A 22,980-nucleotide genomic window follows, 5' to 3' on the forward strand; every position below is an offset into this window, starting at 1 on the left:
TAATACTTCAAATCTTACAATATATTGTTAAACACAGCATTCCCGAATGAGAGAAAGATTAATGAAAACTCTCGTTGGAAAGCTCCTGAGGTAAGGGGAAACGTATGATATCGACTATCTTTACAACTGTTAAAAACTTTCAGTTTTGAAAAGAAAAGTAAAAAAGATACCAGCAGGTTAGCGTAGCCTTCAATACCGCAGCACGTCTTCCTTTACTCTTTTTAACTGCTACCAGCTGACTCACACTCCGACTCAGGGGCCCTTGGCAACCAACGGCCCAAGCCCCCTAAAGACTGCTAAGGACCACCAAGAGAGCACAGCGGAAACGCCCGCAGACCCTCCTCGGTGTTTAAATTTCAGCGGGAGGAAGCGTGGCCTAACGTGAGTAGGAGACCGCCACGCCCCCACGGGGCGGGGCTGTATCACAGCCACCGTCTCCCTAGAGGCGGGGAAGGGGCGGGGGCAACACTTGACGTCATCCATGGAGCCCTCCCTGGTTGGAGGGAATTTAGAAGAGACTAGGTGGGAAGGAGGCGGAGTCTAGTTTCCCTGGTGATGGGTTGCCCGGCGGTCGCCTGGTAACCGGCCGCGGAGGTCTTGGCTGAGCCAGCGCAGGCCGCGGAGGTCTGTGGGCCGGGGCTGACGCTGGACTCTTTCTGTCTGTTCCGCGATGGCAGCGGCAGTGGTCACGCCGTCGGGTTTGGAGGATGGGGTTTCTCGGTCCCGTGGCGAAGGGGCAGGGGAGGTGGTCGTGGAACGGGGCCCCGGCGCGGCCTACCACATGTTCGTGGTGATGGAGGACCTGGTGGAGAAGCTGAAGTTGCTCCGCTATGAGGAGGATCTCCTCCGGAAAAACAACCTGAAGCCCCCGTCCAGGTGGGTGCCCTAGTCCCCCGAGCGCCTGGATACGGGCTGGGCTCTGGGGAGATGCCTTCCTCCGGCCTTCGGGGGAACGCCAAGCGCGAGTTAGCGAACACTTGCCTCTGTCTTCCTACGCAGGAAAGGGCACTTCACCCCAAACTTGGCGACGGAGGGCCGGACTACTCACGGAGCTTAGACTTCGTATTTTTGTAGGAAGAGTAAAGTTTTGGAACTACAGATAGGATTGGAAGACAGCTTGCCTAGAGCACACACGCAGCTCCATAAAACACAATTTTTTTTTTCGGATTATAAACGTAATAAAACAACCTCATAGAAAACTCAGAAAACACAAGAAAATGTGTAAAAATAGTACTGCAGTCACTCATAATCTCATCCCGAAAGATGAATGCCATTATCAATTTAGATCTATCTCTGGTTTTTGTTTTCCTCTTTGAGAGCCTGTCCCTACAACTTGTAACTGTGGGTACCTGGACCTTGCTGAGCACTTTGTATGCAGTTAGTAAACTTGTTCACTAATTGCTTTGGTTTAAAAGACTTCCGCCTTTGCAGTAACAGTATTCTCGGAAACTGAGAAGTGAAAAAGACAAATGAAATGACAATTATTGGAATTGTCTCTCTCTCATAGAACCCAAAGGCCTGCCCTGTTCTGGTGGGGAATAAGTCCATCATCCTGAAGCCACTGGCATTAGTTACTGAGGGTAGTGGACAGCCAGCACTTTCTCTTCCAGTCAGTGTAGCTTAGTGATAGCCTCATAAATAAGTTTTATAGCTTTCCTTCACATTAGTACTTACTTAATTTTTTGTGTTTATTTTAGATCAAGAATTTGTAGTACTTTCTCTTAAAGGCTACAGCTAGTCTCAAATAATTTCCCTTGACAGTTTGGATCTCATTTCTTGCTCTCTTCCAGTAACTCACATTAGAAGATATGTAGGCTTCATGTAAACTGCCCATATTGCTAAGCCAGTCCATAATAGGAGAAAAGTTAGAGGAAGAATCATTGTTGCTTGATTCATGATAGAAATTGTAGGATTGGAAGTTTTTACTTAAATGAATAGGATAATATAAACAACCAACATCTTCTATGTTAATAAAAATGTGGTTTTTTTCTCCAAGTGTATTTTTCAAACTAAAAGAAAGGCCTTAAGGTTCTATAGATATAATCTGTACACTATTTCCTCAGCAGGTTAGCAGGGTACTTTGAGTCATGGATTTGCATGGAAATATCCTAGTTTAATGGTTCTCAAAGTGCAGTCAACAGACCAACAGAATCAGTATCACCTGGGAACTTATTAGAAGTGCAGTCCCGCAGGCCCTTTCCCGGGTCTAATGTATCAGAAATCCTAGGGGTGGGGCCGGGGCCCAGAAGTCTGTTTTAACAAGCCTTCCAGGTGATTCTGATGCCTGCTAAAGTTTGAGAGCCACTGTCCTAGGTCTACAGTATTTAACAGTATCCATTCCTCTGTCTTGGAGTTGTTAGCAGCTGATACGGAAAAGATGGGTTGTTAGTAGTGGGTGAACATATATTGATACCTACCTGGAAGGACTTCATGGCCTTTTTTTCTTCCCAGCTTTCTGTTATCTTTCAGAACATTTACACTTACCCTGCAGGAAAAAGTTTCGGAAACAGGAAGGAGTAGACTGCTGATTCTTATGAAAAATAGTTATAATATCTATAAATCCAAATGTAAACACAATAGTGATGGCTACACATAAAAGCAAAGTAAGATCTTTGATCAAACTGACGAATGCTGTTGCTAGCAGGTTTTATTCCTGATATGTTTAGGTACAAATCATGTTGACCCTCATAGGGCTATTTTTAGTAGTCCGGGGATTTAACCTAAAGTCAACAAATGTTTGTTAGACTGGGGATGTGATAAAACACAGTGGTTCTTACTCCTGGCTGCACCTTAGAACCACCTAGGAAGCTTTTGAAACATGCCCATACTGGAGCTTCGCTCCCAGAAGTTCTGATTTAATCTGCGAGGGAAGAAGCAATGTTTAGTAAGGTAGCAATAGTTTGACAAGATCCTCAAGTGATTCAATATGCAGCCAAGATGAGAACAACTGTTTAACCTAGAGGATAGGTTAGAATCAGTAAGCAAAGATAACAATGACATTGTAAAAAATGTAAAAATGCATAGTGAATAATCATTAAGGTCTTTTTTTAAACTCTGAGCATCTCTTAATTCCAAATGACCATTTTCTGGAAGTACTCTCTTATTAATTATTCCTGACACATAAATGATTTTGGCCAAAGTTCTACATGCTCGATTTTTTAACATGACCTGCACTTTCTGGATGTAAAGTCTTTGATCTAATATTTTGTGACCAGTAGTAATTGCCCTTATCCTGTTGATTAAAAACTTTAATGTGAGTGTTGTGGTTTACTAGAAACTTCAAAGAGTGAATTATCAATGTGTTTTGTTGTTAAAGCCATTTGGAAAAAAAATCCTTTGGCAATTTTGGATTTAGCTCCTTTAGCTACTATGGACTTGTTTGAAATAGTTCATATTCTACCCTCTCCCCTTCTTTTGAAACAGACACTATTTTGCACTGCCTACCAATCCTGGGGAACAGTTCTACATGTTTTTCACTCTTGCTGCTTGGTTGATTAATAAAGCAGGACACCCCTTTGAGCAGCCTCAAGAATATGATGACCCTAATGCAACAATCTCTAACATATTATCTGAACTTCGATCATTCGTAAGTGTAAACAACTCTCTTCTTTCTGCATGTTCTCAAGTTAGGACATTTTTAATATTGGTAATACAGCCACATAAATGCTAGCCTTTTAGAAGAATTCTCTTTGAATAACTATATACACATGCATATATATGTGTATATATGTATATATATAATTATATCTAGATTTATTTTTCAGGTAAAATCGTCTCAGAATGGTTGATATTATAACATTAATGCCACTTCTAAACATGTTTAGTGTGCACACATTATAGCCCAAAGTAATAATATTTTTCTTAATCTTGATATGTCTCTGAGATAAATTTATGGATACTTAGTTCTCCTTCTAAAAAATGACTAAAAACTAGGAAGCTGGAACACTGTATTTTGAAAGGGAACTTTGATTTAATAGACCATGATAACAGTTGTACTTTTCTGACTTTTCCTGGGGACAAGCAGTAAGAATTTTTGGCACACATGTTATTGATTTTTGACAAGTGAATCACTTCATCCTTCGCATGGTTGTTTAATGATATGATACCAACCTAGTGGTTATACTGAATTTTCACCCTAACAAGATCGATGATTTTTTCTGCTGTCATGAGGTTATTGCCTTTTAATTTGATACTTTTGACAGTAAAACATATTCATTTTCCTTTAGTATTTCTGTACCAATGGATTAAAAAAAAAAGACTAAAGAGATGGATTTCTAAGAAGCAATGTAATTAGTTATTTTAAATCATATTTGAAGAATAGAGAAGTGATACATTTATTCAGCAGTACTTTGCTTAAAATATTTTGACATTTGCAATATAAATAACAAGTTATACCCTGTTTATCTTTTGTATTTCAGGGGAGAACTGCAGATTTTGCTCCTTCAAAATTAAAATCGGGTTATGGAGCACATGTATGCTATGTTCTTGACTGTTTAGCCGAAGAAGCATTAAAATATATTGGTTTCACTTGGAAAAGGTAAAAATTACCCCACCTGGCAACAGTAATTTTATGTGCGGAGCTTTTTGTTCTAAGGGTTCAGAGCTGTTTAGTTGAACTGATAGGAAGTATTTCTTCTTGACTGTTCTAAACTGAAAATGCCACACTTAATTAGAAAACTTAGTATAGACAAAATTGGAATATCTGGTATCTTCAAAACCAGTTTTGATATTGTGCCCCTTCCCAGTTCAGATATATAATTATTAAGGATTTAACTGTAACTGTATATCCTGGTCAATTTAGGACATTTTTTAAAAGTTTCTTTGCATATATTTATTTATACAACCAAAGATAGTATATACATGGGGGTAAATGATAGCTACAGATTTAAGGGAAAAAATGGAAATTAATATAGTATTTTAAGTGGGATTTTCTCCTTTGTTTATAGTGACTGGGCAAGAATAATACTGAAGAAGCCACCTGACACTCTGTTAGACATTGTTCATTGCTTCTTTCTCTGACCTGTGATTTGTTTATATTTCTATTGTTGTATCTATACCATGGTATTAAAGTCATTTGTTTACAGGTCTGGCTTTCTTGCTAGAAATTATGAAATCTTTGTATGTACTCTATGGCAGTTAACATAGCATTTGATATATCATAGATGCTCAATAAATGCTGACCACATGGATAAGGGAATAAAATATTAAGAAACTATCAATTTGTATAGGTTATAATTAGAAAATATATAAATTTGGTCCTTTGGAGATTGGGATTATTGATAGGTTAGAGACTGTGGAAGGCATTATTCAGGTTAAAAACATGAGCAAGCAGTGAATTTGGATTAGAACTACCTTCTTGGAAAGGTGTATATATTGTTTGTATATTTTAATGTATATTCAGTTACATTCTCTCAGGAAAGTTATCTACTCTCTATTAATGAATACTTTTAAAAACGTACTTGGCTTAGGTTATCATCAGGTTGAACCATATGAAATTACCGATATTCATCTATTTTTGAACTAAAAAAAAGTGGTAATTTCATACGCTCCAACCCAAACAGTACCACTTAGTGCAGTGTGAAGAATGAGTACATAATCTACATTACTTCTTTATTAGAGTCCATGAAATGTTATGAGATATCCTGCATTTGGCATTTTTTAAAAATTATTAAATCTATTGCCTAATGAATTCTAAATTCACCAGAAATTATTGGTATCTTAACCACTAAGATAACCAATTGGTATCTTTCCCCCCATGTATATACGGTTCCTATAAATTATACAAATCACAATGCGTGACCAAGAATAAGATATGCTAAGAAACAAAGTACCAAATTAAATAGATAATTTGGTACTTCCTTTGTTTCTTAGCATATCTTATTCTTGGCCATGGATTGTGATTTGTATAATTTATAGGGACCGTATATACATGGGGGGAAAGCAGGCGGAAACATTGAAAATAGGGATTAGAGAATATATCAACTATGTGATATGTAAGTGACGTAGAAGTTACGTGTTTATAGATTCTTATTTTATATATCTAAATATGCTAAAACAAACTAGTAAAAAAAAAAGGAAATTATTCTTTAAGAAGATTGATTTGGTTTGTAGTACTTTACTTCCTTAATATTAAATGTCGATTTTTGTATTTTGTTAACCTGAGGTATGGATTTTTAAAATAACTTTCCAGAAATAAATGCAAATACTTTTTTTTTAAAGATTTATTTATTTTTTTAATTTTATTTATTTTTGCTTCATTGGGTCTTAGTTGCAGCACACGGGATCTTCATTGAGGCATGCAGGATCTTTCTTTGTGGCATGCAGGCTTCTCTTTAGTTGTGGTGTGCGGGTTTTTTCTCTTCACTAGTTGTGGCGCACAGGTTCCAGGGCGTGTGGGCTCTGTAGTTGTGGCACACAGGGTCCAGAGCGCGTGAGCTCTGTAGTTTCCAGCCCACGGGCTCTAGTTAAGGCACGCGAGCTCAGCAGTTGTGGCACACAGGCTTAGTTGCCCTGTGGCATTTGGGATCTTAGTTCCCTGACCAGGGATAGAACCCCCATCCCCTGCATTGGAAGGCAGATTCTTTAGCACTGGACCACCAGGGAAGTCCCCAAATACTTTTGAGTATTTTCAGTATGGGAAATGTGTGTCATTAATCTTGATGGAGAAAAGAGTGCTCAATACTTAGTGTTAGGACCACTGTTTAGATTTTGGAAATAAGAACAAAGCTGGAGTCCTTCTTATTACCTCTATCAAAATAAATTTCAGGACTTCCCTGGTGGCGCAGTGGTTAAGAATCTACCTGCCAGTGCAGGGGACACAGGTTTGAGCCCTGGTCCAGGAAGATCCCACATGCCACGGAACAACTAAGCCCGTGTGCCACAACTACTGAGCCTGCACTCTACAGCCCACAAGCCACAACTACTGAAGCCCACACGCCTAGAGCCTGTGCTCTGCAACAAGAGAAACCACTGCAATGAGAAGTCTGCGCACTGCAACAAAGAGTACCCCTGCTCACCACAACTAGAGAAAGCCTGCGCGCAACAACGAAGACCCAATGCAGCCAAAAATAAATGAATAAATAGATACATTAAAATTTTTTAAAATAAATTTCAGATTGATCAAAGACGTAAATGTGAAAAATGAAACTATAGGAGTGCTGAAAGACCAAAGGGATGTGGGATGTGTCATGTGATGGAAAAGCCTTATGTATATGATGTTAAAGCTAGGACCCATGCAAGAAAATGTTGCTAAGTCTATGTAATAAGAATTGTAACAGTCCTGAATAGCTAAGAGTATAAGAAATAAATAGGAAAAATATTCTTAACACAGTTAAGCAAAGCATTAATTTTCTTAATATACACACAAGGGCAGGGGGCATAAATATGCATTTCACTGAAAAACACACATAACCAATTGAAATATGAAGAGGTATTCAACCGCTCTCATGTGAAAGAAATGCAGTTAAAACAAGAGTGAGGTTTTTTCACTTAGATGATTGGAAAGGATTAAAGTTTGTTTACCATATTGGCAGATGTTTACCATATTGGCGAATGTATGGAAACAGAGTCCCTGTTGTGCGAGTGTAAATTAGGGTAACGTTTTGGAAGCTGGTTTTAACAATATCGAGCAAAACAATAAAATGTACAAAGTTGTCGACCCAGCCCTTATACTTGTACAAATTTATTTTAAATGATATACATAAACGATAAATGTATAAGGATGATCTTTTCAGTATTGTCTAGTAAAGAAACTAGAAACAATGTCAATTTTCAGCCAGAGATTGCTAGTCATATGACTTATGGTTCAGTGGAATACAGTGCAGGTATGTTGGGGGCGGTGAGGAGAAGTTGTACACTTGACCTTTGAACGATGCAGAGCTTAGGGCTGTGGAAAATCCATATATAACTTGTAGTAGGCCTTCCTTATAAGTCATCCCTCCAAATCCGCAGTTCTGCATCTGCAGATTCAATCTACCACAAAACGTGTAGCAGGGTAGTATTTACTATTGAAAAAAATCTCTGTGTAAATAGACCCATGCAATTCAAACCCATGTTGTTCAGGAGTCAACTGTATATATACTTAAGTGTGGTATATTAGTAAGTAAAGAAAGTAGGTTGGCTAACAGTATGCGTGGTATCATCCCATTTATGTACTTGATTCTTCAAATTTGGAGGTAAACATTTTTGCTTCTTTACATAGAAGGTTTCAGGAAGGATACGTGAAACATTTAACAGTGATTCTGGAAAAGGGGGCAGGTGAAAAAGGACCAGAACTGGTGTAGCGGGGGGATCCTTAATATTCACATTATGCCTTTTTGCTCTGCTGAAATGTTTTGTTTTTTACTCTCATCTCATGTTAAGCTTTATTATTTTAGACCAACATACCCAGTGGAAGAATTAGAAGAAGAAACTGTTGCAGAAGATGATGCAGAATTAACATTAAATAAAGTGGATGAAGAATTTGTGGTATGTGTGTTGCGGAACTTTTTGTTCATTTTCACCATTGGATTCATTTCCCTTAATCAGTATCAGTTGTTTAGACCTTTAGTTAAGTTAATACTCATGTTCTGTAATGATTGAGGTCTGAATTTTAGCAGAGGTTCTTCAAATGTAGACAGGAAGTAGTAGACCACTAGTTATATGGGTTAACATTTTATTAACAACCATTCATGATCTTAAATAGGCCATAAATAATAAAGAATTTAGAAGAGAGCAATAGAATTTAGGATTAATACATTCCGCTTCATAAGAACACCATTCATTTCTCAGGAACTCCTTTATGCTTCTAAAATTAGGATGAAGACCACCCTGCAGGAACTTAAAAAATACTTATACATACCAACATTATTTAAATTGTTTGGCAGCATCTGGGCCTATCCGCATACTTAACATTCTATCCATAGTGTGAAATTAAATGTTCACGTCTCTACAACAGACTAGACTAGGAAAATGGTGGAGAAAAAGAACTTTTCCTCAGAACCAGATATGGATTGACCCTGGTGTTTTAGGAAGTGTACATATGATTTGAGATTAAAATGGCAGGGAAAAAAACTTCGTAGTATATTTTACTGTCATAAACCAATTAAATTTTTCAGGTGATTTTTTTGAATCCACAGAAAGTATATTCTGTATTTCAGCTTAAAGTAATTTATTAAGGTACTATATGCTGCAAAGATATTAATCACTGCATTATTTTATAGTGAATGATGAAAATAACCATTAAATAAATTAGACTATATCAGATAGTAGAATATCATATAGCCATTAAAAATTGTTTACAAAGAAGGGCTTCCCTGGTGGCGCAGTGGTTGAGAGCCCACCTGCCGATGCAGGGGACACGGGTTCGTGCCCTGGTCCGGGAAGATCCCACATGCCGTGGAGCGGCTAAGCCCGTGAGCCATGGCCGCTGAGCCTGCGCATCCGGAGCCTGTGCTCCGCAACAGAAGAGGCCACAATAGTGAGAGGCCCGCATACCGCAAAAAAAAAAAAAAAAAAGAAATGTTAGTGACATGAGGATGACAACTTATACTATATGCATAAACTCAACTATATAAAATATGCAGAAAAAAATATTAATATATTAACATTAGTTATATATGGGTAGAGGGATTATGGATGATTATTTTCTATACATCTTTATATCTTCAAAGTTTTTAACATGTATTTTATTAGCAGTAGAAATATTTTAAACCATATGTATTAAAAAGATGACTGCTATTTATAGAAGGAAAAAGACCACTATAAAACAAATCAATTTAAAAGGTATCTTTCTTAATGTGATAAATTTTTAAAGTTAAGGTAAAAATGTAGTCATTCATGTGTTCATTGAGCATCTGTTATGTAGCAGGCACTGGGCAAGAACCTGATGGTGCTGGATGTACAAAAACTCTGAGGCAGGAAGGAGCTTAGCATGACCAAGGAACTGAGAGAAAACCACAGTGGCCGTATCTCCTAAGTGAGCGGGAGGGTGGCTTAAGATTAACTGGGAAGATAGACCAGGTCCAGATCATTTTGGGCGTTTTAAGTTTAGACTTTATACTTTGTGTAATAGATCTTTCCATTCAGTCTCAGAAAATTTTAAGTCCTCACATAGTCCCAGTTGTTCATCTCACTTATTTTACTCGGGTATCTTCCTCATCTTGTCTTCTTAGTTACTGTTTATTAGTTATTAGTTAATAGCTTATCTACAGATACCTGGTCCTAGTGCATCAATATTTAGCTTCAGGGCTTCCCTGGTGGCGCAGTTGTTGAGAGTCCGCCTGCCGATGCAGGGGACACGCGTTCATGCCCCAGTCTGGGAAGATCCCACATGCCGCGGAGCGGCTGGGCCCGTGAGCCATGGCTGCTGAGCCTGTGCGTCCGGACCCTGTGCTCCGCAATGGGAGAGGCCACAACAGTGAGAGGCCCGCGTACCGGGAAAAAAAAAAAAAAAAAAAAATTTAGCTTCAAAGACCTATAACTCAAAACTGCTAGTCAGGGGGAAAAAAGGAAGAAAACCTACTAATCAGAAGGAAAACTCTATGAGGGCAGAAAGCAATTTTGCACATTTTTTGTATCTCCAGTTTATTATGCAGTGCCTGGTGCATTAGTAAGTGTTCATTAAATATTTGACCAAAAATAACCTGTCAGCATATTGCTTGTAACTTTTAGAAATTATAGCTTTTTTTTTTTTTCTGAGCACCATTTAAAGTTCAAAGCAGCATTATTGTTTGTGTAAATTAGAGAAACAAACTAGAAAGCAGCCTCTTCACACATTTCTTGCCAACTGTGAAGTAGAGACCTTCTGCTGTCATAAGATCAAGCTGAAGGCCTTCCTCAGGGGGTTGCCTCTGAGGGTGTCATGTCTGTTGAATTTTTTTCTTTTCTTTCTTCCTTATTGTCATTATATTATCCTAAGGAACCCTCTCTTACCTCTCCCATTCCTCTTGCTAAGGAGAGCTGGATCAGTGCCAAAAAGCCTTTGGCTGGTGGGATAGTACTTCATTTTGTTGCCAGTTTGTGGGGTAGCTCAAGGATGGTAAAGATCATTTCTGACAGAGTAAAGTTAGTCTATAATCAACAAGGAACTCAAAACCTTCAGTTTTAGACTGGCCAAATAAAGATAGGACACATTGGAAAGAAAGAAAGTGAGGAGAGAGAGGGGAGGAGGGAGAGAGAGAGGCAGAGAGGAAGGGAGGGAGGATTGGGATCACGACACAGAATATTTTCAAAGAATATTCTCACAGAATGTTCTCACAGTATATAATCATATCCTTAGTAATTGGCAATAAAAGAATTAAGAGGATACATATTAGGCAAAGAAATGACAGGAAATTGTTGAGTGCCTTCTAAATTACTGAGATTAAAATCCTCTTAATTTATTTTAAAACTATTTTTGAGTCTGTTTATATTCAAATTCCTTTCGAATGCTTTCTTTATAATATTTAGTAACTTAAATCCTTTTTCTAGTACCTACTCCTAAAGCTTTTTGCCTATGAGTGTTCAGGCCACCACAATTCAACAAGTATTTATTGATCACCTATATTAATAGTACTGATTAGGTTATTATAAAAACATTATAAACTTGTCTCTTCTCCCATGGGCACTAAGTCACTGGCATTTCAGTCATTTGCTCTGGTTAAGTAGACCATCACTAGTGCAAACACAGGATAGACTGAGCTGTTTCTCAAAGGTGTGGCTCTGCATGTATGCTTAAGATTTAACATGTAAACAGATCAGTTTTGTCTACACCTCTATGCCCCACTGCCCCATCCCCAAAAATATGAACGTTAGTTGAGTGTATGGAATCTGCATTTATATTGTTTCATGTTTTACTAAAATCTTTCCAGTTCCCCAAAGATTAGCAGAGTTCCCCTATCTTATTTTAGTGGCCCTACTCCCAGAGATTCTACTTTCTGAGTAGCTCTGGGATGGAGCCTTACATTTTCACAGGCTCCCAGGTGATGCTGATGCTGATGCTGCCTGTCTAAGAACCACATTTTGAGAACCACTGTCTTACATACTTCTTTTTTTAAATTTCTTTTATTAATTTTTACTGGAGTATAGTTGCTTTACAACGTTGTGTTACTTTCTTGCTGTACAGCAAAGTGAATCAGTCATACATATACATATATCCACTCTTCTTTAGATTTCCTTCCCATTTAGGTCACCACAGAGCACTGAGTTCCCTGTGCTATACAGTAGGTTCTCATTAGTTATCCATTTTATATATAGCAGTGTATATATGTCAGTCCCAATCTCCCAATTCATCCCACCCCTCCTAACCCCCTTGGTAACCATACGTTTGTTCTCTACGTCTGTGACTCTATTTCTGCCTTGTAAATAAGTTCATCTCTACCATTTTTCTAGATTCCACATATAAGCGATATTATATGATATTTGTTTTTCTCTTTCTGACTCACTTCACTCTGTCTGCCACTCTCTAGGTCCATCCATGCCTCTACAAATGACCCAATTTTGTTCCTTTTTATGGCTGAGTAATGTTCCATTGTATATATGTACCACATCTTCTTTATCCATTCCTCTGATGACTGACATTTAGGTTGCTTCCATGTCTTGGCTATTGTAAATAATGCTGCAATGAACACTGGGGTGTGTGCACCCTTTCGAATTAAGGTTTTCTCCAGATAAATGCCTAGGAGTGGGATTCTGGGTCATACGGAAGCTCTAGTTTTAGCTTTTTAAGGAACCACCGTACTGTTCTCCATAGTAGCTGTACCAATTTACATTCCAGCCAACAGTATAGGAGGGTTCCCTTCTCTCCACACTCTCTCCAGAATTTATTGTTTGTAGATTTTTTGATGATGTCCATTCTGACTGGTGTGAGGTAATACCTCACTGTAGTTTTGATTTGCACTTCTCTAATAATTAGTGATGTTGAGCATCTTTTCATGTGTTTGTTGGCCATCTGTATGTCTTCTTTGGAGAAACATCTATTTAGGTCTTCTGCCCATTTTTTGATTGGGTTGTTTGTTTTTTGATATTGAGCTACATGAGCTGTTTGTATATTTTGGAGAGTAATCCCTTGTCAGTTGCTTCATTTGCAAATATTTTCTCCTATTCTGAGGGTTGTCTTTTCGTTTTGTTTATGGTTTCCTTTGCTGTGCAAAAGCTTGTAAGTTTCATTAGGTCCCATTTGTTTATTTTTGTTTTTATTTTCTTACTCTAGGAGGTAGGTCAAAAAAGATCTTGCTGTGATTTATGTCATAGAGTGTTCTGCCTATGTTTTCCTCTAAGAGTTTTACAGTATCCAGCCTTACATTTAGGTCTCTAATCCATTTTGAGTTTATTTTTGTGTATGGTGTTAAGAAGTGTTCTAATTTCATTTTTTACATGTAGCTGTCCAGTTCTCCCAGCACCATTTATTGAAGAGACTGTCTTTTCTCCACTGTATATTCTTGCCTCCTTTGTCATAGATAGGTGGCCATAGGTGTGTGGGTTTATCTCTAGACTTTCTATCCTGTTCCATTGATCTATATTCCTGTTTTTTGTGCCAGTACCATACTGTCTTGATTACTGTAGCTTTGTAGTATTGTCTGAAGTCACGGAGCCTGATTCCTCCAGCTCTATTTTTCTTTCTAAGATTGCTTTTGCTCTTCGGGGTCTTTTGTGTTTCCATACAAAGTGTAAAAATTTTTTTGTTCTAGTTCTGTGAAAAATGCCCTTGATAATTTGAAAGGGACTGCGTTGAATCTGTAGATTGCTTTGGGTAGTATAGTCATTTTCACAATACTGATTCTTCCAATCCAAGAACATGGTATATCTCTCCATATGTTTGTCTCGTCTTTGATTTCTTTCATCAGTTTTTATAGTTTTATGAGTACAGGTCTTTTGCCTCCTTAGGTAGGTTTATTCCTAGGTATTGTATTCTTTTTGATGCAATGGTAAATGGGATTGTTTCCTTAATCTCTCTTTCTGATCTTTTACCGTTAGTGTATAGGAATTCAAGAGATTTCTGTGTATTAATTTTGTATCCTGCAGCTTTACCCAATTCATTGATGAGCTCTAATAGTTTTATGGTAGCATCTTTAGGATTTTCTATGTATAGTATCGTGTCATCTGCAAACAGTGACAGTTTTACTTCTTCTTTTTCAATTTGGATTCCTTTTATTTCTTTTTCTTCTCTGATTGCCATGGCTAGGACTTTCAAAACTACGTTGAATAATAGTGGCGAGAGTGGGCATCCTTGTCTTGTTCCTGATCTTAGAGGAAATGCTTTCAGCTTTTTTCACCATTGAGTATGATGTTTGCTGTGGGTTTGTTGTATATGGCTTTTATTATGTTGAGGTAGGTTCCCTTTAAGCCCACTTTGTGGAGAGTTTTTATCATAAATGGGGTTGAACTTTGTCAAAAGCTTTTTCTGCATCTATTGAGATGATCATATGGTTTTTATTCTTCAGTTTCTTAATGTGATGTATCATGTTGATTGATTTGCATATGTTGAAGAATCCTTGCATCCCTGGAATAAACACCACTTGATCAGGGTGTATGATCCTTTTAATGTGTTATTGGATTTGGTTTGCTAGTGTTTTGTTGGGGATTTTTGTGTCTATGTTCATCAGTGATATTAGCCTGGAGTTTTCTCTTTTTGTGGTATCTTTGTCTGGTTTTGGTATTAGGGTGATGGTGGTCAAATGAGCTTGGGAGTGTTCTTCCCTCTGTAATTTTTTGGAAGAGTTTCAGAAAGGTGGGTGTTAACTTTTCTCTAAATGTTTGATAGAATTCGCCTGTGAAGCCATCTGGTTCTGGACTTTTGTTTGTTGGAAGATTTTTAATCACAGTTTCAATTTCAGTACTTGTGATTGGTCTGTTCATATTTTTTCCTGGTTCAGTCTTGGAAGGTTTTAGCTTTCTAAGAATTTGTCCATTTCTTCTGGGTTGTCCATTTTATTGGCGTATAGTTGCTTGTAGTCGTCTCCTATGATCCTTTGTATTTCTGTTGTTACTTCTCCTTGTTCATTTCTGATTTTGTTGATTTGAATCCTCTCCCTCTTTTCCTTGATGAGTCTGGCTAAAGGTTTACCAATTTTGTTTACCTTCTCAAAGAACCAGCTTTTAGTTTCATTGATCTTTGCTATTGTTTTCTTTGTCTCTATTTCATTTATTTCTGCTCTGATCTTTATGATTTCTTTCCTTCTACTAACTTTGGGTTTTGTTTTGTCTTCTTTCTCTAGTTGCTTTAGATGTAATGAGAGGTTATTTGAGATTTTTCTTATTTCTTAAGGTAGAATTGTATTGCTGTAAACTTTCCTCTTAGAATTGCTTTGGCTGCATCCCATAAGTTTTGGATTGTCGTGTTTTCATTGTCATTTGTCTCTAGGTATTTTTTGATTTCCTCATTGATTTCTTCAGTGATCCATTGATTATTTAGTAACATATTTTTTAGCCTCCATATGTTTGTGTTTTATACAGTTTTTTTCCTGTAATCGGTTTCTAATCTCATAGTGTTGTGGTCAGAAAAGAAGCTTGATACTTCTAAGTGCTTAAAGATAAGGGTTATCTTTGAAATCTGCCACTGCAGCTTTTGTACAACTCTACATGTGTAAGTGTCCACCAAACAACACCCACTTATTTTTTTTGTTTTTCTGTACAAGACTTCAGGGCCAAGTTCCATTTGCTTTATTACCATGTCTTTAAGCTTTGGATATTCTTGTTAAATTTGTTTCACCCACTATGTCACTTGTCACCACAAAGACATTTGAAGAGAAAGGGGAACTAAAGTTTTGTTGTATATGCTTAGAGAGCCTGCTCAGACTCTGTATTTACTGTATATTGGAGAGGGAATTGATTCTCAAAGGGTCTCTTCTGACCCCATTCCCCATATCAGTTGGGCTAGGAATCAGGACCAGCTTGGAATCTACCTGAACTTTTCTTTTAGATAGTTAATATCTAAGATACAAGTTTAGTATCTTACATGTATATATTTTACATCCTTATATACATTTAATATTTAATATCTTTAAACTTGAGCATATAAAAGATGAGATGTCAAAAATATACGTTAATGTGATTGGTCCCTGGAGTAGGTGAGAGTATTCTATACCTGTCAGCCTCTTATTTTTGTCCATTTTAGTTATGTTACTCAAAATTTCCATTAACTCCTTCCAGTGTCTCTTTATTTCAGATATGCCACTTGGGACTGTTTCTTGTTATGTTTTTATGTTTATTTATCCCCAGTTTCACAGCAGTGGCATCTTTCTCTCTTTTTTCTTTTCTTCAGTGACTCTAAAAGAGGTCCTATTTTTAAATGGCATCATCAAAAAACAGATAACATTATGCCCTACTTTATGCACACTACTAGGCTTTTAAATACCCTTTCCTGCATTAGTCTTTCTATAGAGCTTAGCATATTAAGTATGTGAAATCTGAAAATACCTTTTTTAATTACAACTTTTATAATTATTAACTTTTAAACTCTTTTATTTTTCTAAGGAAGAGGAGACAGACAATGAAGAAAACTTTATTGATCTCAGCGTTTTGAAGGCCCAGACCTATCGCTTGGTAAGTTACGTGGGATACACACAGGACCAACAAGCAGTCAGTACACATATTCTGCTAGAAATTGAAACAAGTAGAAATCATTCTTGGCCATTGCTTTGTGTGTCATTTGAAAAGCAGCTCTCGAAGCTGTTTTTCTATATATACAATATTATAATTATAGCAAATATACAAATCAGAGGGGCAAGTGGGAAAGCCTTCTGTCCATACCATGGAATATCAACTCAGGGCTTCTCATGTAAACTGGAAATAATTGATTTGCCTTATGTTATTTTTTTATTATGGAAAAACATATATATGTTATTTTTTATTATGGAAAAACATATATATATATATGTTATGTATATATAATTCAAGTTATTTTCCATTATAATGGGCAGTATTGAATGGTCTTGATTATAGGAAATACTCAAATGGTAATTCTTTGAAATAAAATGGTTTATATTAAGACTGGTATATGGATAGGTAGTCATATGTTGCTTCAAGTCAGTTTTTGCTCTGTTTTAATTAGGAAATAAATCCAGTCTATAAAAGAGAACCCACTCAATGAGATATTTCAAAAGCACATTTTGGGATTTTTCTGTTTTCCTATATGTATGTTATATTTCAATAAAGTGATATCTATTGCATGCTCAAAAAAGTACGTATGAAACACAGTCTTATTTGTTCCTTATTTAATTATTCTTATCTCAATTCTACCAACAAGTTTGGATCTAGTTTTGGGTTCCTGTCATGAAGACTTCCTTGGCCACCTCACCCCACGCTGATCTCTTCACTTATCATTCACTGCCTTAGTATTGTTAGTCAGCATTAGTCAGTATTATTAATGATATGTGTGCGTTTTCTGCCCAACTTGAGATGTAATATAACATAACACTGTGGCTAATTTGACTGAGTGTGTGAGTTGACTTTGAGACTTTCAGTACTTAACTAGCTGTCTGACCTTTGGCAGGTTTCCAACCTTCTTGTGCCTTATCTTCCTCATCTGTAAAATGAGGATAAAAATATTAGCTTTTATGTAGAGTTTTTAAAGATTAAAAGAGTTACTACATCTAAAGCATTTATAACGATGTCTGGCACATAGAAAGTACTTAAAAGGTGTTGGCAAAAACCAAAACCACACCTTTCCCCCACATTCCTTCTCTCAAATCTGACTTGTACAAGCTCCTTGCTAACACGGATAACTATCATTTTTTATATTCTCCATAGTATAACACAGAATATTCTGAATAAATGCTGCTTAAATGAAAGAATGTATTTTTTGTTGCTCAATTGAAAATTATTTCAGAATAATGTGTTAACATTTAAATCCAAACAGATAAACTCCAGTTGTAACAATACATTTGCACATCACTTTGTAGTTTTCAAAGTACTTTAAAACACGTTTTTTAGTGACCTTGTAAGGCATTTGAGAAGATGTTATTTTCATTTTACAGATACAAAAACTGAAATTTATCACCTTGGGACAGTTTGATCTTTTAAAAAGCTAATAAATTACAGTGGCTTAATTTGAACTCAGTTTCTCCAGACTCCCAATTCTATTGCTTTTTCTCCTTTACCTTAAAACAAGAGTTCAACAGGGTAGATTCCTATCTTAAGCAAGGACACTATGGTGCTTGGTGTTCCTGTATGTGTTGAAGATGTGATGACAGAGTTCTAAAGTATGAAGAAAAAAGCATAAGTAGAGATGCATACACCACCGTTATTCTTAGAAAGAAGCTGATATTTGTACTCTTCATTCTTATGTTGATGGTATAAATAGAGGCCGGTAAAGGCCACCTGTAATTCCCTCTGGGCTAAGTAGTTTGAGTATTAGGAAGGAGCAAAGTGATTTAACTTGCCTTTACCATTACTCTAAGTCCCTATTGGTCCTGATTTCAATTTTTCGCTTCAATTAAGCTGTGTAAGGATGGGTTTTCCCCCTACCTATGACTTTATAATTATCTAGGTATTAGATCCTTTGGACAATGATTATATAACATATACCTTTTTGAACTAAGACTATGTATGGTTTCATTTTCACAAGAGGAAGAAGTCTGAACACCAGGTGTTTGTGGATGGTCAGCCATGAAGTACTAATGAGGCAGAAAACCCTTTCATATTTAAAAAAATCTGGCAAGTTTATGATGTTGCCCACTAAAGCCATCTGCCTGAGACAGCTGTATCTGACTACAGCTTGCGATGGCTCAGGCTGCTCTTTCCCCAAGACAGAATTGCGCTATAGGTTAGTAACACAGATTTAAGATTTTGTGTTTCATGCAGCATGTGGGCTCACAATGCAGAAGAAATATTATTTTACTAAAGTTGATGTGATGAATTCTGCACTAGAGCAAGAATGATGGATACTATCTAGGAAATTGATGTACTAAATGTATACGTGACTGCCAGCCTAGCAATGTGCGGATTACAACAGTCCCCCTCTACCTGTGGTTTTGAAACAATAGGTGTTTCTCCAGTCATTCTCTAATCCTCCCCATTTTATTGTTCTTCACAGACTTTGGCATTGTATTCATCTGATTTGTTTATTGTCTATCTCAACCAGTAGGATGCAAACTCATCTAGAGCAGAAGCTTTTTTAACTGCTTTTGTACCTGTGCCTGGTGTGTAGAAAGTGCTCAGTACTGAATAATGTTGAATGAATACACACGTGAATGAATGCTATTTTATATTTATAGTTTTATGAGAAAGTATAGTTTAATCTTCATAGAGAAAAGAACTCAGCAATAATTGGGTCCTCTTCTATGTACTGTGTAGGATAATACAGGGAGAAATCTACTTATATTCCTTTCTTTCATTAAATAAAGCAAAGTCTAGGCCCTGAAAAGTGTGCCCTTAAGTATCATGGTGACTCAAGAAGCTGGGTGTACATGAGCATTTTCCTGAGATTTGTGGTAAATGGAGCACGAGAAAAGGTAAATGAAAGAGACATATGTTGCAGATTGTGTTCTCTGGAAGTGGACACTGAGACAGAGTTTGGGATGCAAGATGTTCATGGTGAAAGGCCAGGGTGAGAAGTGTTGCCTGCTGGGCCGGTCGCTGGAGGCGGTCTGCCCTGGGAAGGACGTGGCCCCAGGTAAGGTGGCTCTGCAGGTGGGACAGAGCCCGAGGGAGCTGACAGCTGGAAGCCGGCTGCTGGCCACCTTGCCCGCAACTGAGCGCAAGTCCTTCCTTGAAGGGAGACCCTAGAGGTCTAGCTTCCTGACTCCCACTGCATAATTGAAGCCTGTAACCGCTAATTTGAAGAATTTGTGAAGAGATGCTGTGTGCCCATTGACTAAACTTTAAGATGTCTGCCTAATCAGACTGTAACGCAGCAGCAGTATTTCATGAGCACTGAAACCGGTGTTCTAAGAAAATGGCGCTTCCTATCAATCACGAACGCTTATAGTGATTGTTTGGCACTGGTTTGTTGGGAAGCAGGTGTTTTTCAGAATAGTTATTTACTTTGAGGTTTAAAAGTATTTTAAAGCCATTTTTGCTGTGATTTCTTCCTCCAATTCTGTTACCCCATTGTGGTTTGACCAATAATACAGGCATACCTCATCTTGTGGCGCTTCACTTTATTGTGCTTTGCAGATACTGCATTTTTTACAAATTGAAGGTTTGTGGCAACCCTGCATCAAGCAAGTGTACTGGTGCCATTTTTCCAACAGTATTTGCTCACTGTGTCTCTGTGTCACATTTTGATAATTCTCGAAATGTTTCAAATTGTTTTCAAATGTTTCAAAATGTTTTTCATTGTCGTTATATTTGTTACAGCAATTTGTGATCAGTGATCTTTAATGTTACTGCTGCAGCTTGCTAAGGGCTCAGTTGATGGTTAACATTTTTAGTGATAAAATATTTTAAATTAAAGCACATACCTTATGTTTTTAGACATAATGCTATTGCACACTTAGTAGACTACAGTGTATTGTAAATACATCTTTTATATGCACTGGGAAACCAAAAAAATTGCGTGACTTGCTTCTTTATTGTGGTATTTACTTTATTGAGGTGGTCTGGAACCAAACCTGCAATATCTCTGAGGTATGCCTGTACTTTGCAAGATAATAACTTCTGCAATTAGTAAAGGATTGCTTTATTTTTCCAGAGTTTGATTTGCAGGTTAGTTATTGAAATTTTGAATTTTTTCTTAGAAAGAAAAACATATGGATGGATATTAGTCTTTGAAGCTAGCCCACAAAGTTCTACACTCTTTCTTTCCCTCTGATTTCTGAATGGTCTTGAAATCTGAAATTGAGCGGAAGCGTCCCTGCGAGTGGCCGTGGTGGGAGGGACACTGGTGTGGAATTAAAGCTCTGACAGTTGGGCAGAGCCTGTGAGGGTTAGGGGTGCGGTAGAATGTTCAGAGATGTGAGGGGTGGGAGCAGGGAAGGAAGGCTCTGGTGGCAAGGTGTTCGGCAGGTGTTCTGGGTCATTTCTGTTTCAAACTTGAGTATGCTGATTGGAAAGTACCTGTATGTTCATGGTAACTATGCTGTAATTATGAGTGGTCTCTGTAGCTCCCCTCCATTCTGAAGCTCAGTAGAATCACAGCAGTAGTGTTCTGGCAGCATGTTGCAGATGTGTCATTCTTCTCCCCCAGTGGAAAAAAAAAAGATGGGAGGGAAGCTGTGTGCTCTCTGAATTCTATTTTTAAATGCCCATCACTTCATTTCAAAACATTTTTTTCAAACATGCCATAGACACCATTCTTACTTGAGATGCTAAATTTGAGGTTTTAGAAACCAAATCCTGAGTTATACAGCATAAAACCAACTATCTCAAAAGGTTTAAACACAATTGGTTTCTAATTACTTAGCAAAAAATTCATTGTACCAAGAATGAGAGAATTTTTAGCTTAAAAAGCAGAAGCTGTGAGGAAGTAAAAATCTGGGCGTAGAATAAAAATCATCATTTCAGTTTTAGTTTAGGATGTCATTGTGGCAAGGCTGCAATATTGTGATCAAAAGGGGGAGAAGATGGATCTACTTCGATTAATATCTTAAATACTTTACATTTTCCTCATTTTACATATGATTTACACTTTACTCTTCAACAAAATGTCCTTTCTTAATACAGGAAAAAAATACCATTCTACAACACAACGTGCCCCATAGGAGGCCCCTGGTTCTGATTCCTGCTCGAGGAAAATGTTTTTTCTTCTCTTTTCCTGAAACATTTGGGTGTGAGTTCTCCTATCTGGGCTCTGACTGTGGGAAATCTGTCGTTGGTGTTTCACAGAAGAAACAATTAAAACGCCACATGTTCGAGTGTGATGGAACACATTGCTGAGTAAATGCTTTTATTTCTCTGGTAGCTAGCCCGTACCACCCCATCAGTTTTACATCTGGAGGTGAAAAGGAAATGTAGGTTAGAGAAAAATGCTGTACTCCTCACTGCTCAGAGGAGACTCAAACAGCAGTTCTTGCTGGGTGTAAAAGAGACTTTTACTTGATCTTTAGTGTAGCTTTTGAACGCACACTTGAAATAGGAAAGATCCTTATTTTCATTCGTGGTGTTATTGTGAGCCTAGAAAGAAGTAGGAAGCAAGGACTTTTCAAGGTCCCTTCTAGCTCTGAGTCCATACCTTCAAGGTCAATGCTACAGTGGAAAAGCAGCCTTAGATAAAATCCTGACCACATGTCACTAGCCATGTGGCCATACTGATTTATCCTCTCTGTAACTCAGCTTTCTTATCTGTAAGATGGGGACACAATTCAACCAAGGGTTATTTTAAGATTAATAGAACCTGTGCACCACACCTAGCATGGTGCTGGCCTAGAGTATACATTTGATGCATTTCTTATTTTGTATAATTTTTTACCTCTCCTAGAGACTGGAATTAGTTACAAACATTCTTAGGTGCTGTAGGAGAATAGAAAAAGCCCCAGTCTCTCAATACAAATAAATTTCTAGATCACCCTGAGTATTTTTGAATAAAAAGCTTACATAGCATATAAGTTATCAAGAAGGTTGCATTTTGTTGTAAATTAGGAAGCTCTGGTGATAGCATGGCTTTATTTTCATAATCTGTCACGTGAATTATTATTGAAGTCCCACTGGACTCAATCTGCTGTCACGTAGGGTCTCCCCTGCGGAAATGACTAAGGGGAATTTAATGAAAAGTAATACAATGATTTTTTTTTCCAGGAATCATTTGAAAGCCGTCCTTTTATAAACGGGTAGGTTGTATTTCCTAAATCAACACTAACAGCCTATATTTATTATGTAATTCAGTATATTAGATGCATACCCAGAATATGTGCTTTTTTTCAGTCCTCCTCTGCAAACGTACAATCTTTAAATACACCCACCCCCACCCATCCCCCCAATAGTGTTAGTGCTTTGAATATCTGACTAATGATTCATTTTCATCCAGGACATCTAGTTAGTTACTAAGACCTCTGGATGCTGCCTTTGAAATCTCTCTCATCTTCATCTCCCCACCTCCCTTTTCCAAAATAGTTTTCATCTCACTCCTCAGTCTTACTTACCAAA

The 22,980-nt window shown here is 37.4% G+C and overlaps 1 protein-coding gene across 3 annotated transcripts in view; it reads left to right on the forward strand.

The window, feature by feature from the left end:
* Nucleotides 1-535: 535 nt before the first annotated feature.
* Nucleotides 536-22,980, forward strand: part of IFT57 (intraflagellar transport 57) — a 59,990-nt gene continuing 37,545 nt past the window's right edge. For 2 of the 3 annotated variants that reach the window (XM_060150638.1, XM_060150639.1), the window contains exons 1-6: nucleotides 536-876; nucleotides 3,424-3,586; nucleotides 4,419-4,537; nucleotides 8,376-8,466; nucleotides 16,432-16,500; nucleotides 19,302-19,409. In XM_060150638.1, the coding sequence (XP_060006621.1) occupies nucleotides 671-876; nucleotides 3,424-3,586; nucleotides 4,419-4,537; nucleotides 8,376-8,466; nucleotides 16,432-16,500; nucleotides 19,302-19,409 (756 nt within the window). In that variant the 5' untranslated portion in view covers nucleotides 536-670. The remainder of the gene's footprint in view (nucleotides 877-3,423; nucleotides 3,587-4,418; nucleotides 4,538-8,375; nucleotides 8,467-16,431; nucleotides 16,501-19,301; nucleotides 19,410-22,980) is intronic. The other variant, XM_060150640.1, reaches the window with a different exon arrangement.

This window comes from Lagenorhynchus albirostris, chromosome 5, assembly GCF_949774975.1.
Source record: "Lagenorhynchus albirostris chromosome 5, mLagAlb1.1, whole genome shotgun sequence".
Taxonomy (NCBI): domain Eukaryota; kingdom Metazoa; phylum Chordata; class Mammalia; order Artiodactyla; family Delphinidae; genus Lagenorhynchus; species Lagenorhynchus albirostris.